The 25,103-nt window shown below is 58.3% G+C and overlaps 1 protein-coding gene across 12 annotated transcripts in view; it reads right to left on the bottom strand.

The window, feature by feature from the left end:
* The window catches only part of NCOR2 (nuclear receptor corepressor 2), a 287,903-nt gene that overhangs the window by 49,709 nt on the left and 213,091 nt on the right, over positions 1–25,103 (bottom strand). For all 12 annotated transcript variants that reach the window (XM_067307243.1, XM_067307251.1, XM_067307252.1 and 9 more), the window contains 4 exons: positions 23,386–23,448; positions 12,761–12,903; positions 6,203–6,350; positions 2,436–3,000 (listed from right to left, as the gene is read on the bottom strand). In XM_067307243.1, coding sequence (XP_067163344.1) covers positions 2,436–3,000; positions 6,203–6,350; positions 12,761–12,903; positions 23,386–23,448 — 919 coding nt within the window. The remainder of the gene's footprint in view (positions 1–2,435; positions 3,001–6,202; positions 6,351–12,760; positions 12,904–23,385; positions 23,449–25,103) is intronic.

Below are 25,103 nucleotides of genomic sequence, written 5' to 3'. Positions count from 1 at the left end.
GCTCAGCCTGTGGAAAATGCAAGGTAACTAGGTTAGCTGAAGCTCCACTACTCTGCAGAGGGTTAAAGGCATGCAAGCAGAAAACCACCATGACCTGGCGACCCGCAGTAAGGAGATAAGAGTCCGAGCCTGAAAGCTATGTCCCAGACTTACTGCTTCACCGAGCAATGCCGCTCATCTGCGTTTCACATTCTCAGCTACAGGGTTTCACTGCAAACAGCACACAAGCACTGGGAAGCTACGGGCTGTCCGCAGAGCCTAGCTTAGGAACCACTCATCTAGCGTGCAGGACACAAGAAAAGGCCACAGGTATATTCCAGCTCAGGCTAAGAAAACACAGAGTCTGAATTCAGCCTGGTCTGAGCACGGACAACGGCATGCACGCCTCTAGTTTCAGCTGGATCCCTTTGACAAGGAGCAAAGCGATGCTGGGGAAGCTGCTCTGAGTCTGCGCGTGCAAAGTCCCTGCTGGGAGCACAACTTGCACAGACCCTTCTGAGCTGGCTGCAAACCACCTCTCCGGGCACTTCCCGGGATGCAGAGCAGGCCAGCAGGGCCGGCCGCGTGGGCTTGGCTCCGCGCTGGCTGGGAGCGCCGACCGCTTCGCCCGGGGAACGCCAGCTCGGCTGCTATTGCTACACCTTTCCCATGCAGTCGGGCACTGCTATCACCTGCGTTTCACCACCAGACCAGATAAGCGGAGTGGCCCAGGAGCAGAGGGACGCCTGTTTAATACTTCATATTCCTGGAAGCTGGTATTTGTTTGGCAAGAGAAATATGTGCTCAGAGAGGAGCCCAGGAAGAAAAAGTTGCTCCCAAGGCAACTCACTCCTTTGCCACTGCAAAATTGGTAAAACCTGCTGCTGTCTTGCTTTCAGCTGGATTAATGCAAAACTTGAGGAGTTCAGTCCTGCTGGCCTCACTTTCTCTTGCAGGGAGGTTTTATCCCATCCGGGAAGGAGGAGACGGTGGGGAGGGGTGCATCTGCACCATCCCTGATCTGCAGCAATCCTGCTGCTTGGCAGGTTGGCAGTGAGAGGGGCTGCTCCCGCGGGGCGCCCGGACACGACGCAGGATGCTCCTCTGTTAGCGGCGCTCACCCACGAGATCCCAAATTCATCGCAGCAGAAGCGTGGGGACTAGTCCCCTTCCCCACCCGACGCTCCTGTTACGGCGGGGAAGCGCCTAGTCCTGCTGCTTTGGGTGGTTGATTTTTAGATCCCCCAGGCCACAGTACTGTGTGCCGCCCGCCCGGCCCTCAGGCACCCGTCTTGCTGCCAAATCGGCTCCCTGCGAGCCCACGGGACAGACACACGGTGTGGGCTGCCAGCCTCCGGTCCAGCTCCAAGGTGGGACAGCTGCCATTCCTACACATGGTGGCAGCGTGGGTTCAGGAGGCCCCTCCTGGCCCAGGAGCCAGCGTGGATGGAAGCAGGAGCCGTTAGAGAAAACGGCACTACAAAGACACGTATTTATATGTATTCTTTAAAAAAACAGGAAACCCTGTCCCATTTGCAAGGCTCTTGGGCAGGGAGGGCTGTGTGGCTGTGGTGGGAAGGGACGGGAGGGAACAGGGCGTTTCTCCTCCGAAAACACCATTGTTTCCATTCCCTGGCCCCAGAGCTACCCGTGAAGGGTCGGGGCCCCCTCCGCTGCCTGCACCGGGGGCTGTCCGAGGGCTCGGAAACGCAGCGGCGCAGGTGAAGACCCAATGGCGTCTACCACTGGGAGAACTCACACCTCCTACGCCACACAGGGCCGCCTTCTGCTCCTTCCACGGCCAGCATGGATAACTGACCTCTACTGATCTGAGCAGCATCTCCACCAAGGGACAACAGAAACATGGCTCTGAAGTGACTTCTCTCCTGCCAGCATCAATTCAAAGAGAAACTGCTCCCAACCCCAGCTCCAGGTAACCTGGTCTATGCCTCGGCACAACTCAGCTGGCCCCAAGGGCGCATCACCCGCTGCTGCACCACCCACGCGGCCCGCGGCCAGCAGACACGGTGGTTCTGCACCCCACACCTGCACACATCACACTGCCCATTGCTTCACGGCCCTGTTGCAAGCCATGGCCAAAGGGCTGCGGCCATGCAGCTGGGCATGGCCCTTTGCTTGGGGAATCGCCAGAGCCAGCAATAGCATCCAGGTCCCTGTCCTCACCTACCAGACATGGCCTGACCGTTTTCAGCACCAGTGGAGAAGGCATCATCCTCCAGCCCCTGGCAGCATCTTGGCTCTCGCTGCTTTGAAATTTAAGGGGATGGACAAGCAAGAGACCCAGTCTGGGCTCCTGTCTCCAGCAATGCCTAATTGGTGATATTGCCCAGAAAGACCTCATGAACGTGTACATGGCACTGCAGCACCCAGCAGACATCTCCGTGTCTTGTTCATGGGCCATGCACTTACCCACCACATGTTGCTGCCTTTCTTACCTGCTCTTGTCCACAGCATCCTGGTCGTCCATCTCATCCGCACTGCAGGTCGCGCTGGAGTCGCTATCGGGGTTCACGCCAGGGCCTTTACTGCCTTTATGACTCTCCTTCTTCTCAGCCTTGGGTGTCCCCTCTGCCCCTGCTGTTCCTCCACCACTGACACTGCTTTCCGCTTTCTTGTCATTCCCCTTGTCTTTCTCCTGGCTGTCTTCGTTCTCCTCCTTCTTCACCTCGCTCTTGCAGGGCTCCTCACTCTCCTTCTCCTCCGGCTCCTCCGTTTTCACCACGTCCACCACCAGGTCCTCTTGTGCCTTCTCCTCGCTGCTGGCTGTCTCAGGAGCTGCCTCTGGAGGAGGGCTGGTGGCAGGAGCAGGGTTGGTGGCAGGAGCAGTAGGAGCAGCAAGAGCATCGGGTGGTGTGGGAGCCTCTTCCAACTTGACTGCCGGTTCTGCGCTGGAGTCACCTCCTGGCCCGGGTGGTGCCTTGGCCCCGTTTTCGCCTCCCTCTTTGGCTTCGGGCCTTGGTGAGGGAATGCTCTCAGTGTCGGAGCTGTTATTTACTGCAGCTGAGAAAAGGGAAGAAATAAAAATAAGAATCAGACTGAGATTCTCACTTCCCATATCGCTGCCTCTGCCCCCTCCCATGGGAGGAGAACGCCCTCATTCCTCCGAGAGGGAGACAATCCCAGGGCTCAGAAGAGCTGTGCCGGGATCCCCTGCGCCCAGAGCCTACCAAGCCAAGAGATGCTCTGGGGTTTTCTTTGCTTGCCCAACCCAACAACTGGCCTGGCTATTGTTAACCCCCACCCAAACACAAAACCACACTCCCTGCAAGCCTGAAAACCAAGCAACTGGGGAGCAGGGCTACGATCAAAAACCGTGGCTGCGGGCTGCTCTGCCACGTTCAGCAGGACAGGCACTGCGTCCTCCTCACTTCGCTCACCCATAGCTCAGAGCTCCTCAGCTTTGCTTCCCGCAGCCTGGGCGCCTTCCCGACTCCCTGCTCGCACGCCGGCACAGCATTGCTGCTAACTTACGGTGCCCTGACCCTGTCTCTGCCACCCCCGGGGCAGCCAAGGGAATGTCCCAAAACACTGCGTGTGTTTGTTGTTATTTAAGCCACCAGTGTCAAAAGGAAAGGAGGTCAGGGTCAGTGAAAGCAAAGCTCTGCCAGTGTTTCAGGACAGGTTAATCATTAAATGTAAAGGATCATTCTCAAATCTAACGCCTTGAAACAAGCTAAAAACACAAGTGTCCATGCATCACTACAGGTGAAGATGCTGCTGAGAGATTGTTTCTATGGCTGGAGAAAGGATCGTTTTCTCCAGAACTTCCCGGTACAAACACGCCAAGGGCCAGGAGGATCGCTCGGCTTTCAGGGTCCAATCTCAACACTTCTCCCTCGGGGCAAAGCTCTCTCACACTCGTGTAAGAAGGGGCAAAGTGGTTTCCTCACGTGCGTCAATCAGTGAGATGCGGTCACCCAAGGATGATGGTCACAGGACTGACAGGACACAGATTTACAGTATGTTTGGTCAAAATCTCACTTAACAACACACCTGATGCTACTGCTAATGTGAGTACAATCCAAAAGCAGCTTGTCCCTGGTTGAACCAAGCTTTAGGCTCCAGTGCATTCACTCCAGACACTGAAGCCACGATGGCAGAGCGTGAACTGCGAGCAAGCTGTGCCCTGGATGGAGAGGGGAACAGCACCAGCCACGCAGTCTGGCTGTCTATATGTGCCCCGTTCACCGGGGTGCTAGGCGAACGGCACACGTGCCTGCTCTTCACGAGCACGAGAATTGGATGCAGACAAATAATCATGCAATAAAAACCATGCCAAGACCTTCTCCCTGGTCCACTGCCAGCCAAATGGCCCCCCGATCCTACGGTATTCACTACGCACCGCCAAATGTCACCCAGGAGCCAAGCAGGCTTCTGAGGCATAACGCTGCTCTGACATTTCTGTGCCCATGACATTTCATCCACCTCTGCTTACACGTTTATTCAGCTCAATAGCCCACTTTAGAAATAGTCCCCCTCCGCCCAACGGGATGAATACGAAATGAGAACCGGAGCTCTAGGAACGTAAAGCTTCAGAGTGTGTCAAGCGATCTGTCTTTAATCTTAAAAATACATTGTTTCCTCTCAACCACTCTCACAAAGAGCAATAACTACCTTTTACATTGTGCCTCTGAGTCACATATCACCTCGCACAAAGATTTACCTGGAATCTGCCTTGTAATGAGTCACTTTCAACAATGACTTGAAAAGATTTTCAATTTCGAGTCCCATTAGCCAGGGTGCTAAGGCCAGGAATCAGCGTGGTGCTAGCAGTGCTAGTTAAGTTATTAAATTACTTTGACAAAAGTCAAATGGGGCTATTGTTGGAAAATTATGCACATTTTCTCCAAACTCGCTGCTGCGCTTTCTAAGCGATAAATAGCTAAAATTGTCACTTTCAAATTGTTTCCTTTCTTTGGTATGGCTGAGAGAGAGGAAAACGCTCCCTTAAAAGGAAAATGAGGAGGAAAAAACCTGCCAAGGTGCATCAGCCTCACACTTTAGGGACCGCGGCTCCTTCTGCTTCCCAGGGGAGCAAGGACCTCCTTGAGCTCAGCTGTCTCAGGCAGGAGGGTCAGCGACGCCCTGACGGGATGGGGATGGAGCACCGCAAACCCGATGGGTTATTCCTCCTTGGGGCCGTGCTCCCGCGTCCCGGAGGCATCGCTGCGGGCCGGCGTTGGCCGCTGCTGCTGCGCTCCCTGCCTGCACCGCCGGCAGGCCGGTGCCTCTCTGCTTGCTCTCCTCCAGTGGCTTCCCCATGGCCTCTCCTCCAGACCACGCGGCGCCTGCTATCTAAGCCCGGCGTGTCCCTGGGCTCTGCCAAGCCGCGCAGGGACAGGCCTTTAGAGGAAAACAACAGGGAATCTGATCTGCAAGAGCGCAAAAGCGTGCCAGGCCCTGCGATAAGCCGAGCGCTCTGGGGACTGCGGGCTGATGGAAATCACAAATACAAGGGCTGTCTCTTCCTCAAGGGGAGGAAAAAAGTCCCTGGGGAACACGCAAAGTGCCACCTTTGCTGGGACGAAGCAGGTCGCCTGGGTGGGCAAGGATCGGAGGGGAGCAATGCACACGGAGAGCTGTTTTCCCATGGTGGCTGTACTGGTGAGACCTGCGACCAACAGCAAATTTGGGTGACAAAGTCCATCCCCCCCGCTGCTTCCAGGGGATCCCTGTATGTGCAGCCTCAAAGCAGGGGCCGAGGAGCCCATGGACCACGGAGAAGGTGCCAGAGGGCAGTGCCATCCGGGTCGCCCCATTCCTCGAGAGTCTGCCGTGGCTTCGAGAGCAGCTGACAGCCTCCCCACCTGGACCCTGGGGAGGCCCCCAGGCGTCCGGCAGCCACGGCGGAGGCCAACTGGTAACCGAGCTCCTGCCATTGCACGACCTTCCCAAAATAAACATCCCTCCAGACAGACACCGGAGGAGGGCAGTGATCCAGGGCAGTCCTTGCAAGCGTGAAATCCAGAGGCATCCGAAAGGTCACGAGCACCTCATGCTGCAGGACAGTGTCACCTTGGTGCCTCTTCAGGGTGACAGACACCCTTGGCAGACGCTGCCCCTTGGGAGCACTGACATTTGCAGGCTGAGGCAGCCAGAGGTGCAAGGTGCCAAGCAGGACCTAGAGCACCCAGCCGCGGTCGGCGGGCAAAGCCAGGACAGCCGAGCATGTCCCCCCCACCGCTGCCCTGGCTCTCCTCACCTTCGGCCTCCTCAGCCATCTCCTCTTCGTTGCCGCTCGTCCCCGACACCTCCATTTCCTCGTCCTCAGCTGCGGGAGGGAAGGCAGCTTCTTCATTTTGCACGGCGGTGCCTTTTTTCTTTTTCCTCTTTGCGTTCCTTTCTTTCTCCTAGGGAAGAGGCAGAGAAAGGTCAGAAGGGATGTCACATCGGCTTGCCCCCATGCCGGGGTATGGCACGTGCCTTCGCACCAGTGCCGCTGGGGAACGCACCACGCGCTGCCGGCACGAGGGATGCTAACACTGCCACGGCCCCCAGCCCCCGAGTCCTAAAGCTCCCCAGGTGAACTCTCCTAAAAGTGGTCCCCAGGACCAGGCTCGCCTGCCGAAAGACCAATGAGCCTGCGGCGCTGTCTCGCCAGGCCAAAAACCTTGGGGCAGAGCGGGATGTGGAGCACAAGGGGCATCTGGCTGTGCTGCTGGCTGCCCTTTTGGGGAGGAGCGTGACCCAAGGGAAGCCCTGGGGACCCCCCAGTCCCACGCGTGGAGCAGACGGGCTCAGACCCACAGAGGTGGTGCTCCTCCACGGGACGGCTGGAGCGGGATCCATCGGACACCGCTGCCGAGCTGCAGTCAGGGTGCAGCCTCTCCTCCCCCAGAGCTCAGCGCTGACAGCGACCTGAAGGCCACCCGGTCTCCCTGGCAGAGCTGGGGCCCAAGCCGCGGTAAACCTCCGCGGGAGGGACGTCACTGGCACATAGACAAGCGACGCGTGTGCAAAAGTCGGCAGCTCAGGGCTGGAAACAGCCAGGCAGTTCAACCGTCTGATCCTTACGTCTGCGTTACGTGTTTGTATTACGTGTTTACTGGGACTACCTCCCAGCTCCTCGAACGCGCGTGGCCCCCCCGTCCTGACGCTCCTCTGGAGATAGCAGAGCTGATAACCCAGGTGCACTGCAGTTTTCCTGCATCCCACAGCAGGTGCTGCCAAAGGACTTTACTCCCTGCGCCCTGGGGCTGCTGCCGCCGGTGGGACACTCAGCATGTGACGGCAACCCGCGGGCGCTGGCAGACGCGTTTGTGAGCACCGACCCCCGGGAGACACGGGGCTGCCCAGCAAGCGGAGCAGCCAACGCAGCAGCACTGAGCCCCCTCAGGCCCCATCCTGCCTCCAGCCCCAGGGCAGCGCCGTCCCGTCTCTCCAGGGCACGCGCCGCACGGACGTGGGCACGCACACGCTGCTCCCTCCCAGAAACCCCCTGGCCCAAAGTAAAAGCCTCAGTTTTGCTATTGTTTCCTGCTCTTGTTGCTTGAGTAAATATTACCAGTAGGAACAGGCCCATCATCTCCGGCTTTCTCTGCAAACCCCACACAAATGACGTGTGTAGGACGTTTATTTACATGGATGAAAAGATAAAGCCGTGGCGGAAACGCTAACTTTGCTTTTAGATCTCTCTGTTGGGAAGAGCTGATTCTTTCCCTCCCCCTCGCCCCAACTTTTCAATCCTTTAAAAAACTTCCAGATAAAACAAACAAATACAACTGCTTTCTGCTTGGAAACGCTGCTTGCTCAAAATCTATTTTTATCAAACTGGGCAGGAGAAAGGAAAAAGCGCACTAGAGAAATCGCTGTTTGAATGTGCGGAGACACAGGGACAGGAGCAAAGGGCTCCTCCGTGCCCTTCTCCCACCGCTTCGCGGCCCCTCTCGGTGGCCGTCGCGGCGGCGGCCAGAGCGCTGCCAGCGTTGACACCTTTGTCAAGGCAATGATTCAACAACCGCGTGTTTTGGTCTGAAGCAGCAATTCCACATCATGCTAATGCAATGACAAAGCTCCTACGTTACTATGGCAAAGACTTCTCTGCCTCCCTGCCTCTTACTCACGTATCTGTGACTCAGTCGAACCAAGGAGCAGGCTCTCCGCTAGGGAATTATCTGGGAAGCAGCCTCTGCCTCAACACCATACTTGGCTTTTGCGCGGTTGCTGAAGAGCAAAGCAGCAGGACTCTGTACGCGCAGGGACGGAGGCTGCTCGCGGAGCGGAGCAGCGAGGTGTCTTTGGGGCCGTGCAAATCCCTTGTACAGCAGATTGCCACTGCCTAACGCAAGGGAGATGGTAAAGCAAGATGAGGTGGGATCCAGGGAGCAGAGCTAGGCTACAGGTAGGGATACATGCAGGCCCCAGCCTCCCCCGCCTGCAATTCCAGGAGCTCCAGGCCCCTGGTACAGTCTTGTTCTTGGCAGCTTCTCAAGGAAAGGGGACCTTTCCTGCTCTGCCCACATAAGGCAGCCGGCACACCAGGGCCCACCTCTGAGCCAGGCTCCTAACCACCACTGCAGGACAAACGTGTTCAGTCGAGCAGGACCTCTCTCCAGTGTGTGGGGCAAAGCGAAGCAGCCGAAAGGGAGGCTCCACTCGAGCTCCATCGGGAAGACATGGAAGAGGCTCTTTGGGCAGTGCCTGGAACGAGGTGCCTCCAATCACACGGATGTGCTCTTCATAACCCAAGCAGGAAACAGGGAGGCCATGGGAAGGTTTCAGGACTATTTGCAACAGGCACTTCCTTGCTGATTTGTGTTATTCCAGCCCCTGGGGACTCGTCCCTTATGCTCTGCTCTCCACCTACCATCAAGTATTTTTGCAAGATCATCCAACGCTTCAGGATTTGGTGCCAGTCTGCCTCACTGAGACCCACTAAAGAGATGCTCTGTGGACAGTGAGGACGCTGAACACCATACCAGGGGACACGGGTGAAGAAGCAGCACCTAAGCCTCAGCCCCTCTTGCTCTGTAATCCCCGACGTGTCACTCCACGTCCGTTCCTCCGCGCAGCCATCCCAGGCACCTGGGGTTACTGTGGCAGCTGGTGTTTAGCCAGCTCCGTTACGCTGACTCCGAGCCCGGCGAGGATCAGCAGCTCTTTCCCTACCTCCGCTCCTTCCACTCCTGGCGCTGGATCCTGCCTCCCCCCGCGCAGCTCGCCTGCGCCGTCGCTCCTGGAGGAGGAGGTGGGGAGGAGGCCGTGCCAACAGCCCACGGACATGACATCTTCCTGGCCATCTGCCCCACAGGGGAAGCAGCAGCCCAGACAAATTTGGCCTCTCCTCGCGATCGCCACCTGACACGGCAGGAACAGCCAAAACAGCTTTCAACCCCTGCTCCTGATACAGAACCGTCATTCTATTTACCTCCCATCAGCATCTGTTTCAGCCCTTCCTAACAGCACGATCAGGCACTCCCAGATTGGTATGACATAATGATGCATATTTGAGACTATATTAGAGCTGGATCTAACCACAGGATGACAAAGTAACGCCTGTGCTCTGTCCCAGGCCTGGCGCTGGGAACAGCCAGCCGGTCCCCAGTCCTTCAAACCTCGCTAGAGTTTCACAGGCCTTGCAGCGGCAAAACGGGAGATCCCCCCGCTGCTGCGTTTCTAAAAAGCCATGGTTAGAGCCAGAAGAGACGCAGCCCTGGGACCCCGCAGACAGGACCTCTCTGCCCACCGGGGCAAGCAGGGCCTTGGCCTCTAGCCCAAGACCGAGCGTGCCGCACAAACGCAAGGAAGACTCATTCATCCTCCAAAAGAGGAGACCAGCAGGCTTTCCTCCCGGATCAGCTCTGCAATCTGAATCCTGGATCCAGCATCACCCAAAAAGCACAGAATCACAGAAACGCTGCTTGGAAGGGGCTTCACGAGGCCTCCTGCTCAAAGCAGAGCCACCACCAGTGCTCGACCAGGTGTATCCAACTGACCCGTCCTAGTTTCATGAGTTAAAAGAAGCCCAAGCGTTCACTAGACCAAAGCGACTATCGCCCAGCAGAGGTCTGTGGTGAAGACAGCGTCTAATCTCCAGCTGCTAACAAAAAGAGCAGCTCTGAGAGGACACCCTGTATCAAAATCCCCGCTTTCCTTAAACGCCGAGATTACAGAGCGCAACATACAGAAGGTCAAGGCTAAGTGACGCTGATGCCTGGGACGCATCTGAGCCGCTCAACAGCAACACTAAGCCAAAACACACAGCAGTGCAGATAAAACGAAGCCTCAAGGTGGCTGGACTCCACCACGGGAGTAACGGGCTGCCCGCTCCAAGGGGCAGACGTCCCAGTCCAGTGGCACGCTGGCAGAGGGACAGGGCGAGGAACCCGTGGCTCGCGAGGACCTGGCCCTGCCGTAGCCGGGGCTGCAGCGGGATTCCTCTCCTCGAATACACTGGAGAAAGGGAAAAATCTGGGCATCTTGTAAGCGCTGTGCAGCTCAGAAGAAGGGGGGAAACGCGGCTCTGCGCGCTGACCCAGACCAGTACCAGTCACCTTTGCAAACCAACCCCTTCTCCTTTCTAACGCACCGGATGCTTGGGGACAGCGCAGGTCCCACCTCACCTGCCCCCTTGACCCCCGAGCTCCTCGGGCTCTGGCCAGGCCAGGGCTCAGCCCGCAGTGTCGCCTGTCCCTCGGGGTCAAGGGCTTGCAGAAATGCCCAGCATCATCCCACCGGCCAGCTGCAGGGAAGCGGGACATCCCACTCCACACTGTGCTCCGCCACGTTTCGGGGCGTGAGGGACCTCGCCAGGCTCTGCTTCCCATCCTAAACTGGTTATCAACACGGGTTCGATCCCTGCAGCTTCTCCACGTCATCCGCATGCTGCTAAAATCCAGCCCGGGTGGGGAGAAACCTGGCTTAGGGAGGGAGCCCTTCAAACCTGTGTCACAACCTATCTGGAGGAGGAGGCTACAAAATATTAATGAGCTACATTTGGGAAACTAATGAGATCTGCTAATTAAGTTTACTCTCCTTAAGCAAGAGGAGGAAAAGCAGAACCAATTTGTTTCCCTGCACATTATCAGCACTAGCTGCTGGTGGCGAGGTCAGGGAATATATTGGGGATTTCATGGCAAAACTACCTGATGACACACTGGCTTGCCACATGCTTACTCTGCAGAGGTCAAGGCTGACTACTGGGTCTAGGAAGAGATTAGGAGGCCTGGTTTGCTTGTGAATATATTTAGGAGTCAGGAAGGAAGGTCTATGGCAATTTAATCTCAGTTGTTCTTTTATTTTATTCAGCTTTCTGGCATCTGCTGTTGCCACAAAACAATAGAGCACAATAAATAACAGCTGAACGTTCATTGTTCTTCTACAAAACCGAATCCCATAGCCTCGAATGCTCAAAAAATAAAATGATGATGCTGATATAAACTGCAAGTGAGAGTGAGCAATTAGACTGGAAAAGCCTAGTGGCTGCCTTGGAGGGACGGATACAGGGAAAAATGTGGTTCTGCAGAAAAACACTTCTGTGATATAATTTCTGAAACATTAGGAAGCAGAGTAAATTAATATACACCGATTCCATTGCCAGCTAAGCCGTATGATCTTATTTCAGATTCTCCTCAGTAATGAACAATGATATCTTTATAACATTTTATATTCAGAGGGCTTTATGCACATTTCATTCCAGTCTTTATATAGTTTTTTTTTGCTCTTTTGTATAGTTTGTTTGCTTTGTTTCTAAAAACAATTCAGTGAAACATGGGAACACAGGAGTGTCTCTGTGCATAGAGAATTAATAAAAAAAAAGAATCGCCAATGTCTTCTCTCTTTCTCATTCCTATAGACTGACTAGGATATTAAATTCCTGGGTGAGTCATTGAATGTTTTCCTGTCTTTCTTTTTACTCTTGCTGTAATAGCTTGCTTGGAGAGATTCCTGCATTGAACATTGTCCTTTGCATTTTCAAAGCACCCCTTGGGGGTTTAGCCATGTGAATTCTATTAGCCAGAAACTGGGAACCCCAGGATACTCTACAAATGAAATAATTATAATCCTTAGTTGCTCTGTAGCAGTCTGCCTTATCTCCAGAAGGCTGAGCAAGCCCCACGTTATCCACACCCTGCACCTTATGCAAGAAGAGCAGCAGCATCAGCCCATTCTGACAGGGAAACCGAGGCACAGAGAGATGAGCACATTTTCTTGCAGTCACAAAGAGAACCGACATCCGTGTCGGGATTAGCTTTCCAGTCTTCTCAGCGTTATGATTTCGGGCTAAGCCTCCCCTTTCCTTTCATTGTCCTGAAACCCCGCAAGGAAACCCCGCATTTTGGGGGGTAAATTGGCTGTCCTCACCTTTAGTTCAGGTGTCGGCACTGCTGCGGGGTCTACGGTACCCAAAGATTTCAACAGAAACGTGGTGAACTGCTGGGCCCAATTCTGTTCGCCCCTCCATGGGGTGAAACAGCACAACTCCACTGGCTTCAAGGGATTTACACAGCTGGGAGTCAGCTCACATTCTGGCTAACACGCAACAACCCTGCTCTCCCTTCTGCTTCCTTTCATCTCCCCGAGCATCAGCCGTGCTCCAGAAGACGGGGTACGCTCTCACACAGCAACCCCCCTCTGCAGACCTCTTGGGACCAAACAGACAAATGGCCCCTTCCTGCATCGCTCAAGCTGCCCGTGCCCGGCGTTTTCAGACCAGTACGTTCTCCAGGATGAAAGATTTCCCCCTCGGCTACGGGAACAACGCAAGTGTTTGCTGGGAAATATCTGTGGCGCCCGGTGTGGGCTGAGATAGGATTCTTACCATTTTTAGTTTGTGCTGCTGTAGGATCTCGTCCAGGTTCTGTCTCTTCTTGTAGTTGAAGTAGAAGTTTTTGCACTGCGACACAGTCTTGGAGCCCACCATCCTGGCAATGGCCGACCAGTTCCGCCCATGCTCAAGGAGACCTGCGGTCACGGGAGGGAGAAAAGGAGAAGGCTTTAAAACCAGATAAACTCGCACAAGGGCAGCATTATTCGCACAGGATGGGAAACACCCTTTGTGCAAGCCAAACTCCACAGGAACAATATGGTCACCAGCACCCGTCCGCAAGCCTTCCCAGGCCAGCGGATGACTTTCAACAGCCTGTTTTTCTTTCCAAGGGAAAAAGGCACTCGGCTGACTATCTAAGGAACAAAACACATCCCACAGCCGCATCGCTCAACAAGCCGCCGACAGCCCTGCCTCTCCGGGCAGGCAGGGGGGACGCGGGGGCTCCCTTCCCTGCCTTTTGGGATGGGACTGGGAGTTGTTGCCGTGCCCAGGAGAACTTGGGGCAGCAGGCCTCTGTCCCTACCGAGGAGCAAAGGCTCCTTCCGCCCTCCTGAGCCCTGGTGACGGGTTAAACTGGGGTGACACGGGAGCTGAGAGGGTCAGAGCACAGAGTCCTGTTATGGATGGGGAGGCGGGAGCCGGGCAGACGGGAAGGAAGAGCCCAGGCAAGGGAGGTGAGCCATCACGGCAGCACGGAGCCGGCTAAGCCCAGGTAACTTCCCCTGCTGGGAAGAGGCGTGCCGGGGGATTAGCACTAATCGCAGGCTCATGAGCAAGAGCAATTTTGCAGGTCAGGCATCACGCCAAGGGCTGGCAACCCCAGCCAGGCAGAGCCACCCGAGCACCGGGCTCCTGCCAGGGCCGGGGCAACCCAGAGGGGCGGAGGAGGAGGAGGATGGAGCAAATCATCACCTTGGGGCCTCCACAGCGGGGTCTGGGCACCTCCAGCCCTCCAGCTGCCGTGCCCCTTTGCACAGAGGGGATACGCATGCCCAGGGACGTGAAGCAACTTGCCGGAGTCACACGGGCAAGGTGTCGGGGCAGGGAGCTCAGTCTGGGTCTCAGGTCTGCAGGTGAACGCCCTAATCTCATCACTAGGCTGTCGTGTCTCAGCACGGCGCTGCGCGGCAGCCCCCGTACCCGTCTGACACAGCGAGGTGTCGAGGATTGGACACGTGCCTCTGCCGGGTGCCGCAGGCAGCCGGTGCTCAGGCTGACGGTATTAGACACCCGGGTGGGAGGAACTCTGCGGTCCAGGAGACGGGAGAACAGCACAAACCGTCGGCAGCCTGAGCAGGGTATCTGCCGGGGACGGGAGGCAGATGGTTGCACTGAAGGTGGGAGGCACAACAGCATACGCACCAGCCCAGGGACACGTGCACCTGCACCCCGCTCTGTCCGTCCCAGACTCCTGGAGGTGACCAGGGCTAGGACTGTCCAGGCTTTCCAGAAAATAACACCTGGTAGCCTGCGGTCCTTCCCATGACCTGGATTGCCTTGCCTGGGGCCATCCTTGGCCCCGTGGCTTGTGAGCTCTTGCAGAAGACAGTGTGCTGGAGAGCAGCACAGCCTCTCCAGGGGTTTCCCTGACCCTGCAGCCTCCCTTGGACATGGCAGGGTGGCATAGGGTCTTTCCCGCAGCACCAGTCCTTCCCGTGGGGCTGGAGCACCCATCAAGCTGTGGGAGCTGTGCAGCCCAGCTGGGTTGTGCTGTCCGGCTGGCTCCAGGCAGCCCTTGCTGCAAGAGGTGGCTTTCCAAAAGCCAGCATGGAATGAACCTGCTCGGAGCATCTTCCTCTTTCATTAGGGGTTTTTCTGTCCGCAAGCACCATCTGGGGAGCCCAAGACCCAGGAGCACCCAGAGGTCTCCTTCCTCTATCCCTAAATCCTCCCTGGCTGCCCAGAGCCGCACAGACCCGACCCCGTGGGGCGAGGGACCCCGACGAGGCGCAGGCAGGGACCCTGCGGGCCGCAGCAGCCTGCCAGGGAAGAGATCGACCGTGCCCCAACCTAGCCCCAACCCCAGCCCTTGGCCAAGCTGCTGCCACGTGTCACCTTCAAGCCGCTCTATGGAGGTACGGCCCAGCGCAGAGAGCCTCTGCTCCAGCGCAACAAGAAAAACCCAGGGGGACAGATGCTCATCTCATCTCAGCACAGCACGAGCTCGAGCAATCAGGGGTCGAGGGAAGCACCTCCGGCCAGGGCATGTGCGTACGTGCATGGGGAGGGCATGACTGGGGGGTCTGTGGAGCTGCAAATGAGGAAGTTTGCGTTGAATAGATGGCAACGTGTATTTTGAGACAGGTGAAAAAAAAACACCCTTCTCCTTGCCAGGCTCTGGAGGAAGCCAGCTGCATCCAGCACAGTAAGGGTTAAAATGCAAACGGTGCCTGGATCCTGCCCCGTCCCAGCACCAGGGCTTATCACATTGCATGTAGCACACAGGCATCACACAGCGCGCTGAGCACCACAAAAGGCCGCCGCAAGCCAAGAAACAAGCCTGCGCTTTAACTCTGAAACTCCCAGTGCCGCTCGGGCAAAGCCCACGAGCTCCGCCGCCGCCGCCGCCACGCTCACGCGCTGGGACTTTTCGGAAAGGATGTCCGGCCGCCGACCGCGGGCGATAACCCGCCGGGGTGGGAGCCTCCCCCCGCGAGCAGCTGCGGGGGCAAACCGGACGGTCCCGCGTGTCGCAGCCGCCGGAGCCGCCGCCGCGGGCAAAGGCCTCGCAGGCTGCTGGCGATGCTCCCCACGGCGCGCTCGGAGCGGCCGCGTTCGCCTCGGCGCCCGGCGGAGGGAAGCGCGAACGGGCAGGGCCCGCGGCAGAGCCGCGAGGGGGGCGGAGGGGCCCTTTTCCGCCGGTGCCAGCGCGCCCGGGAGCGGCGCGACCTTTGCTAGCCGTGCGCGACCGGGCGATGCCAACTCCCGGCTGCCCTTTCCCCTGCTCGGCCGGCCGGCCAGCTGCGTCCCCACCGCGTGGCATGGCTCCAACACCCCCCCCCGCCCCCCCCCGGGGCAGCCCGCCCGCCGGGGACCCCGCGGGGAGGAGCGTGCCGCGGCCCGGCCGGGCGCTCGCAGGTGGTCCCAGGAGGACCAGGCTGCGCCCAGACCCCAGGGGGGGAACCCAGCCGCTCTCGTCTTTGCATTAAAAAAAAACACAGCAGATCAGCAACACCTGCCTTCCCCAACCGCAGCTATCTGCGCGCCCGGGGAGGGATCAGCCGGCCAGCTCGGCCGAGGCGGCGGCACCCCCGGCCCCCGGCCCCCCTCTGCAACGCGCGGACGATCGCTTTGCAGCGCCACTGAAACTACGGTTAGCGGAGTTGCAGGCTCCTAGCGAAGGCGGCTCTCGGTGGCGCGGGGTGGGGGCACCGGCCCCCGGCCCCGCCGTCAAACACGCAACGCGACAACGCGCACCGCCGCCGGGGTTAACCCCGTCCTCGTCGCTGCCGCCGTACTTACACGCTCTCGGTCGGGCTTCAGCCGGCAGGGGACCTGCCCGGAGCATGCGGCGGCGGCGGGCCGGGGTGCAGGCGGGCGCCGGGGCGCCGCTTCAGAGCCCCCCCGGGCGCGCCGAGCCGCCGCGCCGCGCCGGGAGCGCTCCGCTGGCGCCCGCCCCGCTCATCTTGCTCTCGCTCCCTCGCGGCAGCCGGAGACGGAGAAGAAAGCAGAGCCGGTTCCTTAAATCCTGGGGGCGCGAGGGTTTCAGAGCCATGGGCGGCCGGCGGCGGCGACGGCGGCGCCGGGGCGCCGAGGCTGCGGAGCGGGTCGCCGGCGGGAGCCTCCTGACCCCGCCGCCAGAAGTTGCTGGGAACACATGCTCCGGGCTCAGCGGCGCTTCCTCCCGCGAGGCCGCCGGGCGAGCGGCATCCTCCGCGCTCCTCCCGCGCCGCTCGCTCCGCCGAGCTTTCCGACCGGCTGCAGCCGCGCTTGTTAAGGTGGATGCAAGAGCCGCCGGGGGGGGGGGATTTTTTTTCCTCCCCCCCCAACCCCCTCGCCTCACCTCCTTGCTCTGCAGCGCGGGGCTAGGGGCAGGGGAGTCTGTGCAGTTTCAGGAGATGCCCGACGTTGCCAAGAAAAAAACCGAAAATATAAAGCGGAGAAGGAGGCGAGGGGAGGGAGCCGGCGGCGGCGGCGCGCTGCAGCTCGCTGCTGCCAGCCGAGGGCCGGCGAGCCGGTGCCGCCGCCGTTCTGCGCGCGGAGCGGCGAGCGAGCGCTAATCTTTTCCTCCGGCTGACCCAGGGCTCGTTTCGGCTGAATGTGACCTCTAGACAGAGCATTAATAACGAACGTGGCACCGGCCCAAGCTGACAAGGGGTGCGGCCGCTTGGCACTCGCCGCCTCCCTCCCTCGCGCTCACTTTCTGTCTCCCTCGCTCTCGCCTGAATGTCAGCGGCAGGGGGAGCGATCCAGGAAAACAAAGCTGCGCTAATAGTTTCCTCCGCTCTGAAGTGAATCAAAGGCGCTTTTCTTTCGGGGAGGCGCACGCCGGCGAGCGCCGCGGCCCTGCCTCCCCCCGCCACCGCCACCGCCACCCCGAGCCGGCTCGGCCCCGGCGCGAGTCTGGGGGAGGAAGCGGCGAAGCCCGGCAGAGCGGCCGGCCGGAGCCGGGGGCGGTGGGAGCCGGGGGCGGTGTGAGCCGGGGGCGGCGGGGACCCCCCCGGCCCCCCCGCGCAGCCGCAGGCTCGACGAGGCGCCTCTCCCAGGCGCTGCGGCCAGGCTGCCCCGCTCCACCCAGGTCCTGGGGAGGGTGGAGGGAGCCCGTAAAAGGGTCCCTTAACTCGGGCCGGATTAGCAGAGCGAGGTTACGAGGGGAAACAAAACAAGTGAGCTCATTCCCCGGAGCCTGACGGTGCCCAGCGCGAGCCTCCAGCCCCCCCGGCCCCCCGCGGGACGGCAGGCGCGGACGGCTCCAGACGGGCTTGATGCAGGCTCCGGCTCACCGGCTGGCCCGGCTCTCACGTTATCTCCCCTCTCCTCCGGGCAGCGGGCTGGATGCTCCCGGCCTGCCCTTCGGAGGATGCCGGCACCGTGCCGCTGGGTCCCCGGCCCTCGAGGGGCAGGCGGGGGCTTGGGGAGGGGAGCGGAAAGCCACGCCACGCGAGAGGTGCGCTCTCCTGCCCCCCTCCCGGGAAGCAGGGGTTTCCCTTTCGAGGCCGGCACGACGCCCCGGGGAGCGGCCGCTCCGCCTGAGCCCAGCTCCCTTCCCTCACCTGGTTCGGATATTATTTCTGCTCCCTTATTGTTGAAAAAATAAGGCTCAAAATTAAAATGTAGGCTGTAAATTATAGTAATTACCCAGCAGTTCCCCCTGACAGGCCTTTTGTGTTTCATGTGCTGACACTCACTAAGCAAATCCTAGCAGTTTTCTCCTACATAGACAAGAAACGTTCAGCCAACTGTGGCAGAAAGCGCAGCGCCGGGAGGGGGGACTGCGGGAAGCCGGGGCGGCGATGGCGAATGGGCTTTATCCCGGGGGACGGCATTCAAAGTGTGCTAGGAAACACTTTGGCCAGGGAGCCAAGAAAGCCCCAAACCCGTCCACGAGCGCTCGGGTGACTCAGCCCTGGCTACGGGACGGGCTTCGGTCCTGGCCAGGAGCCAAACTCTGCAGCCGACCTGTATCAACGATGGGGCAAAATCCAGCACCCAGACCCACGGCCAAAAAGGCCAAAGCAAGGAGGCTGCGCGATCAGGACGCCTGGGAAAGGATCACATCCGACCGCAGCCTATTCCGGGGCAAACGTGGCCGATCCACGCCTCGGATGCTGCTTCGCTGTCGCAGCACCCACTCTGCCCCTGTGAAGTTTCCATCTACGGCCTCGCTGCAGCCATGAAGCTCAACGCAAGCTCAGGGCACACGCGTGGCTCCCTCCGAGCGGGCAGATGCCCGTGCCGTGCAGGCACCCGCGGCACCTCCACTGCCAAACCGGCAGGGCCAGGGAGAGGACAACATGCAGCGGACAGCACGGGCTGCAAACCAGCTTCTCCAGCCCACACTTCATTACCACCAGCAGGTTTTTACAGCAGTAAATATTTCAGGCTGACAAGGGAAAGGCTTCGGGAGGAGCCCAAGGGAGATGAAGGGAGGAACCCGCGGAGCAGGGGCTGAATCCAGGCTTCCCAAGGAGACAGTATCTCCTACCAGGCACCGGGCTGCAGCCAACTCCTTTTAAGAGCAAAGGCTGTCCTGCCAGGAAGAAGCGATGGAGGAAGAATGTGAAGACCCACGCAGATATACCTCCCCCCGCCGCCCAGCCAGCTGCTAGTTCAAAATAACAGTGCAAAACCAAATTAGGGTTGGAAGGGCGCACGCTTGTGCGCGTGTGTTTACACACCCGTTCAAGCTCCGAAATGATCTTGTGCAGCGAGACGCCATGCTAAAACGCAGCTACGGTCAAAAGGCACTGGGAGATAGCTGGTTTCTGCTGTGGGCTTTGGGGTCTATCGTTTGGTAATGTGTTAAGCTGAAGAAATCAACATTAAACAAAAAACAGCAGTTTTTTTCCTTCCATGGACAGAATGAGACTGGGGAAAAAAATAGTTAGGTCAATCCGAAATTCAGCTTACTTTCTAAGCTGATTTTTGGCAGAACTGAAAATCAGCCCTCAAAAGAATACCTTCTGCATCCAAGAAAATATTTTACATCCACCCAAAATGAACTATTTAGAGGTTTTCATGGCTTATTTAACTCTTTGACATCGGCTTTTTAACATGCTGAAATAAATATCAAAATGCTTCATGTGAGCAACACGCACGCTCCTGACCCGCCAGCCCCTCTCGGTCCTCTCCGTGCCAGAACTAGTCATTGCATTTGACACGATTTCACAAAGAGTTTCCGCCCCTTCCAAAAACACTATTTTCAGTTGTCCACTTAAGATGATTGAAAGTAAATAACACCATCTCCTTTGCCAGCCCTGCACGCTTAGGAGCTGCAAAACCCTGAGGGATCGCTTGCGTGCTTGCATACCACCACCTTCCTCGTGGACCACTGGACCGGTGGTGCCGGGCTGCCTGTACTAGACCCCTCTTTTCTTACCCCGTTGCACCAGCTCTGCCCGGTGCCTTCGGAGCAGATGATGTGCAGAACAGCCCTGCCCAGCTCCTTCAGCCCCGGCCTCGCGGAGGGAAGGCGAGAAGAGCAAGACTTGCTTCTGCCCCTGAAGCGAGCGGAGCAAAGCGCGGGAGGAACTCAGGTGAGCAAGAAACTGCCATTTTCACGTGGCCTCTTTTCAAAGTACAAAACCACTTGTTAGGCTCGGGGAGGGGAAAACCCAGTGCTGTGACGAGAACAGATACCAGACTTTAAAGAGTAATGAAGGCCATGCAGAAAACTCCTGGTTCATCAAGTTCAGCTCCCCTGCTATCGCAGGCAGCCCTGCAATATAATCCCGCTCAGGCACGTATCACTCTCCACTTTGAAACCAGATAGACGGGCCAGGGGCAATAAACCTCCCGGGCTGTTCCAGCTCGGCGCTCGCCCGCTGCGTGGGAACGCCACGCTCCCTCCCAGCCTACCTTTAACTCCTGGCCGCTGGGCTCGTGCCAGCGGGTCCCCCCAACGCAGTAGCTGGCTAAACATTGCCTTTTATGGAGCAGCGCCGGTCCTGCCGCGAAGCCTCCGCAAGCCGTCCCGGCGGCAGAGGCAGGCAGGGCGGCGGGCACTGCCGCTCGGCTCGCGCTCTGCCGCCGCCCCCCAGGAGGGGAGGAAACGGGGTAGATCGCAGAGCAGCTCCAGTTGATCAAAACCTCCTGCTTTTAACTTGTAATCACAGTCACAGAAAAGGAGACGATATCAGAAAAACACGCTTACCCCGTAATTATACCAATCTCGGCACATTTTGACAGACTAGTGAATCAAAGTTTATTGCATAATAAAAGTGTCATTAAGCAAGAACTTTCCTCTCGCTAGGTTTTCGTTCCCCTAGTTAACTTTAATAACACGGTACTCCCCTTTATTGTCTCTCCCTACAGACACAGTCCTGCCTTCTCCGACTCGGAGCCTCTCCGTGCCGCTCTGCTAGTCGAGAGCTGTTGAATACGCTTTTACAGACCACGGCGCGGTGACGCTGCTCGACTTCGGCGTCTCACTGTCCCAGGGCCTGTTTTCTCTTATAACCTGCCTCTGACTCTTGCATCTAGGAGCAGGGAAGACACGGGGTTACACGGGAGCCTGCACAGCTCGCTATGGGATCGGCCCGGCGCCAGCACTGGGGAAGAGGCTGAAGAGCGCAGCCGGGGCGGCCGGGTTGCCGTCACTAGCTCGGGGAGCCTGAAGCACCAAACCAGCCCCGCGCTCCCGGAGGCCAGGCCGGGTGAGCGCCTCTCCGCCCCGGCGCCGCGCCAGCAGCGGGCTCTGCAGCCCTCCTCCGGTCTCCCAGCTTATTTTCGCCGTTTCAGAGCGCTGCAAGGTGGAAACCCCCAGGGCGCCAGCCCCTGGAAATGCCAAGAAGAGCCAATTCAAAGCATTAATGCGGCTACTTCCTGGCAAGGAGGGGAATTTGGCTTCTCTGCAGAAGTCTGGCATGGAAATCTCAGTTTCCCAGGTTGTAACAGACTGGGAAACATTACTTCAGCAACCCAGCTTTGCACTGGCAAAGCTCCCTGTCCCATGCTGGCCCCCGGGCTGCAGCAACGGTCACAGCTCAGCTCGGGCAGGAGCAAGAACCGCTACGCGCTCCCACACTTCATCTTCCACGCAGGCTTTGGCGGCTGCGTTTAAGACTCCTTAAGTGAACCTCCAGCATACAGCACAGAATGGCAAGAGGCGCTTTTTACGACCAGATGCGATTTCCAAAACAAAGCAGTGCTCAGAAAAGATCCCTCCGACAGCACTCCCCTGCTCAGCACCTGCTCACCCCATTACCTGGCTCCAGGCCAGTTTGCTTGATTAAAGTCTATCTATTAAGTTTTGCATCTATAGAGAGCTACGCTCAGCAACGCGCAAGATTGGCACTGGGCTGTAAAGAGGGTTGGAACAGCTTAAAGGAGAGCGAGCCAAACACTTTGGGATATTCACAGGCAAAGTAATCCAAGTCCACAACTCCCATCGGCACCTGGGAAACCAGAGCTCCAGAACATATAATCAACATCCCTGCAGCAGGTGCATTTTCCAAACAGAGCTGAAGCCACTAACATGCCTGTTTGCAGTTGCCATCCCCAAACAGCACTCATTTCCATTTTAATTTCACATTTACAATCCTCACCAGGCCATGAGAATAAGAAGCAATCCAAGCAGGATGCACAGGCTGGGGATGTGAACTCGACAGCACATCAACAGGACGTGACTTTGGAAAAAATTAAAGCTGTAAAAGAGTTGGCACCGGAGCCGCACGAAGGAGGGGGAAGTGGCAAGAAGGGCTGTGCTACACTCAGCACTTTTTTAAAACGGTCTCAGCAAAGGGCTCTGAATCAGCTCCAGGATGTAAAGTCACCCCGCTCCTGCCCGCAGCCCCGGGCCCTCGTGAGCTCGCCGACACACGCTCCGAAGGCGGCTTCGGCGCAGTGCCGGCGCGGCAGCGGTGATGCTCGCCCACGCGAGGGGACGGCGGGAAAGCCGCAGCTGCCCCCGCACCGCAGAGCGCCGGGGTTTACCGCCCGCTCCCGCACAGCGCTCGGGCCGGGGCTATTCACGCAGGCAGCTGCTCTCCGCCGGTTTGAAACAGGTCACGCAGGACACCAGCCTCGCGCTTTACGCACCAGAAGCTGCAAAAGCAACTCATGAAGCGTCTGCCCCATTTTCCACCCCGAGCTCCTCCCTCGCGGACCACAACTCGGGCTCCAGCCGCGGCACCCATGAGCTCAGACGGTGTCCGTGGTGCCCGCGGCACCCACGAGCTCACACGGCGTCCACAGTGCCCACAGCACCCACGAGCTCAGACGGCATCCGTGGTGCCCGCAGCACCCACGAGCTCACACGGCATCCGCAGCACCCACGAGCTCACACGGTGTCCACGGTGCCCACGGCACCCACGAGCTCACATGGCATCTGCAGCACCCATGAGCTCAGATGGCGTCCGTGGCGCCCGCAGCACCCACGAGCTCAGATGGTGTTCACAGTGCCTGCAGCACCCACGAGCTCACACGGCGTCTGCAGCACCCGCAGCACCCACGAGCTCACACGGCGTCCGTGGTGCCCGCAGCACCCACGAGCTCACACAGTGTCTGTGGTGCCCGCAGCACCCACGAGCTCACATGGCGTCCGTGGTGCCTGCAGCACCCACGAGCTCACACGGCGTCCGTGGTGCCTGCAGCACCCACGAGCTCACACGGCGTCCGTGGTGCCTGCAGCACCCATGAGCTCAGACAGCGTCCGTGGTACCCGCAGCACCCACGAGCTCACACGGCGTCCGTGGTGCCCACAGCACCCACGAGCTCACACGGCGTCTGCGGTGCTGGCACAACTCCTGGGACCAGGAGAGGCTGAGCGAGCCTCACGCCATTCCCGACTCCCCTCTCGCCTCCCCCGGACCTCCCACCGGAGCTTACTGGGGACAAACCGGCAGCGAGGCAGGCAGGATCCGGCCCCACAGCTGCACCGGCTCCCACGCTCCAACGCCACCCGTCCCCAGCTGGGTCCGGCAGACGCCGACGGGAGAAGCAAACAAGCAGCTCACCTTTTTTAGCCGTCTCCATTTCTTCCTCCGTCCAGCGTGAGCTTTCGTTCATCTCCAGAGAAGCTGGGAGGGAGGGAAGGGAGGAGAGAAGTCAGTGTGCGAGGGACGGAAAGCAGGCGAAGCTCTGCGGGGTCAGAGACGCGCAGGAGAAGGCAGGACCCGACACCGGCCGGTCCTACATGGACACCCCACCCCAGGCCCTGTCCCCGGCGCACGACACAACGGCCCGCAGGGCAGCAGTGCTTCTCTGGGGCAAGGCTCTTCTAGCCAGGACTCTCAACGCTTTTCTGCTTCAACAACCCACGTGGCCTCCGCTTTGGTTTCCCTGGGTTTGGCGGCGAAGCCAGGTGGCTCGAGGGAGGCAGCGTATTTCGTGCTGAATCGGTGCCACGCGCTCTGGCCCACGAACCACAGGTACCGACCGGGGAGCTGACGCCAGCCGCCTGCTTTGGAGAGGGCGGACGCCGGGTGGGACCGTCCCGCGGGGGAGAGACGGAGGCACCTCGACGCTAAGGTTTTGGCGGGCCACCGAGGTGGGCAGCCTTGCTGGCAACGGGCCCCCTTGGAAAGCGGGTGCCGTCACCGGGCGCTCGGACATTTCGGACCCGGGAGCGACCGGGCCGCGGCCGATTTGCGAGCTGAGCAGGGCCCCAGAGCAACGGCGCTCGCAGGGGGATGTGCTCTTCTGGCCGGGAGAGGAAGAGATGGGCGTCAGCACCGAACGTTCCCCGCTCTCCTCCACCCCGCGCCCAGCGCTGGGGACGCCGAGGTCCTGCCTAAAGCGGCCGCTATGCAGTAATCCTGCTGGCAGTCTGGCACTTGTGAGCAAACCCTACAATAACAAACCAGGGTGTGAGTCAGAGGCAAAAAACAACTCGGTAAGGAAACAGATTTCCGGTTCAGGCTGCCAACGGGTTATTACTCTAAACAACAGGCAAAGCATTATTTCAACAGTGATGAGAGATGTTTTGACAGTGTCCTTTTAAAATGGAAAACAGGCTGATAGGTTAGGTTAAAGGATACGGATGAGGAAAGAAGGAAGCATCTTCCAAGAAGCTTTAAAAGAAGCTGAGACCCCGCAGGAGGACAGATCTAGCTCGGATGCCCGTGACCTGCTAGGTACTTGGGAGCCAGATAAGGAATCTCCTTCACAGCTGGCTGAGCAGAACCGCAGGTGTCACCTCTTGTAAGTCAGCGCAGGTCACTTCCTCCGTGAGAAACACAGTCCCCCGGGAACCCGGCCAATACGCGACTGCTCGGCTAGCGCAGGGAAATCGATACCTCAGGACCTCCCCCAGCCTTGGGCAGCTTCGGGGATGCGGCGTTTATTTACTTAAAACAAAGCGTCCCAAACGCGCTCCGCGAGGCCCTTAATTCAGCTTTGAGATACTGTTATTGTATGGTAAAGAAACGTCAAAGAAATGGCCTGTTTGGTTTGATTAATGATATGTACTGAGGTTGCGCAGTTATGTAACAGATGCCTACTGGGAGTTCCAGCATGCTGCAGTTAAACCACAATATGGTTTTGTGTTGTTTTTTAATGTTCAATTGGTATTTAAAATGCAATAACTTTCCTAGCCAACCTAAATTAAAGCACTATTGGAGGGACATAAAGTGTAACCAATTGCTTAGATATGTCACTGGAATCAAACCATTTCCTTTTCCCAGTTTAACACTGTCAAAAGTCTTTTCTCCCTGCTCACAGTGAAGTTTATCAA

This window comes from Apteryx mantelli, chromosome 17 (genome assembly GCF_036417845.1).
Source record: "Apteryx mantelli isolate bAptMan1 chromosome 17, bAptMan1.hap1, whole genome shotgun sequence".
NCBI classification, from domain to species: domain Eukaryota; kingdom Metazoa; phylum Chordata; class Aves; order Apterygiformes; family Apterygidae; genus Apteryx; species Apteryx mantelli.
Note: the sequence above shows the minus strand (reverse complement) of the source record. Positions and strands in the feature narration are given on the sequence as shown.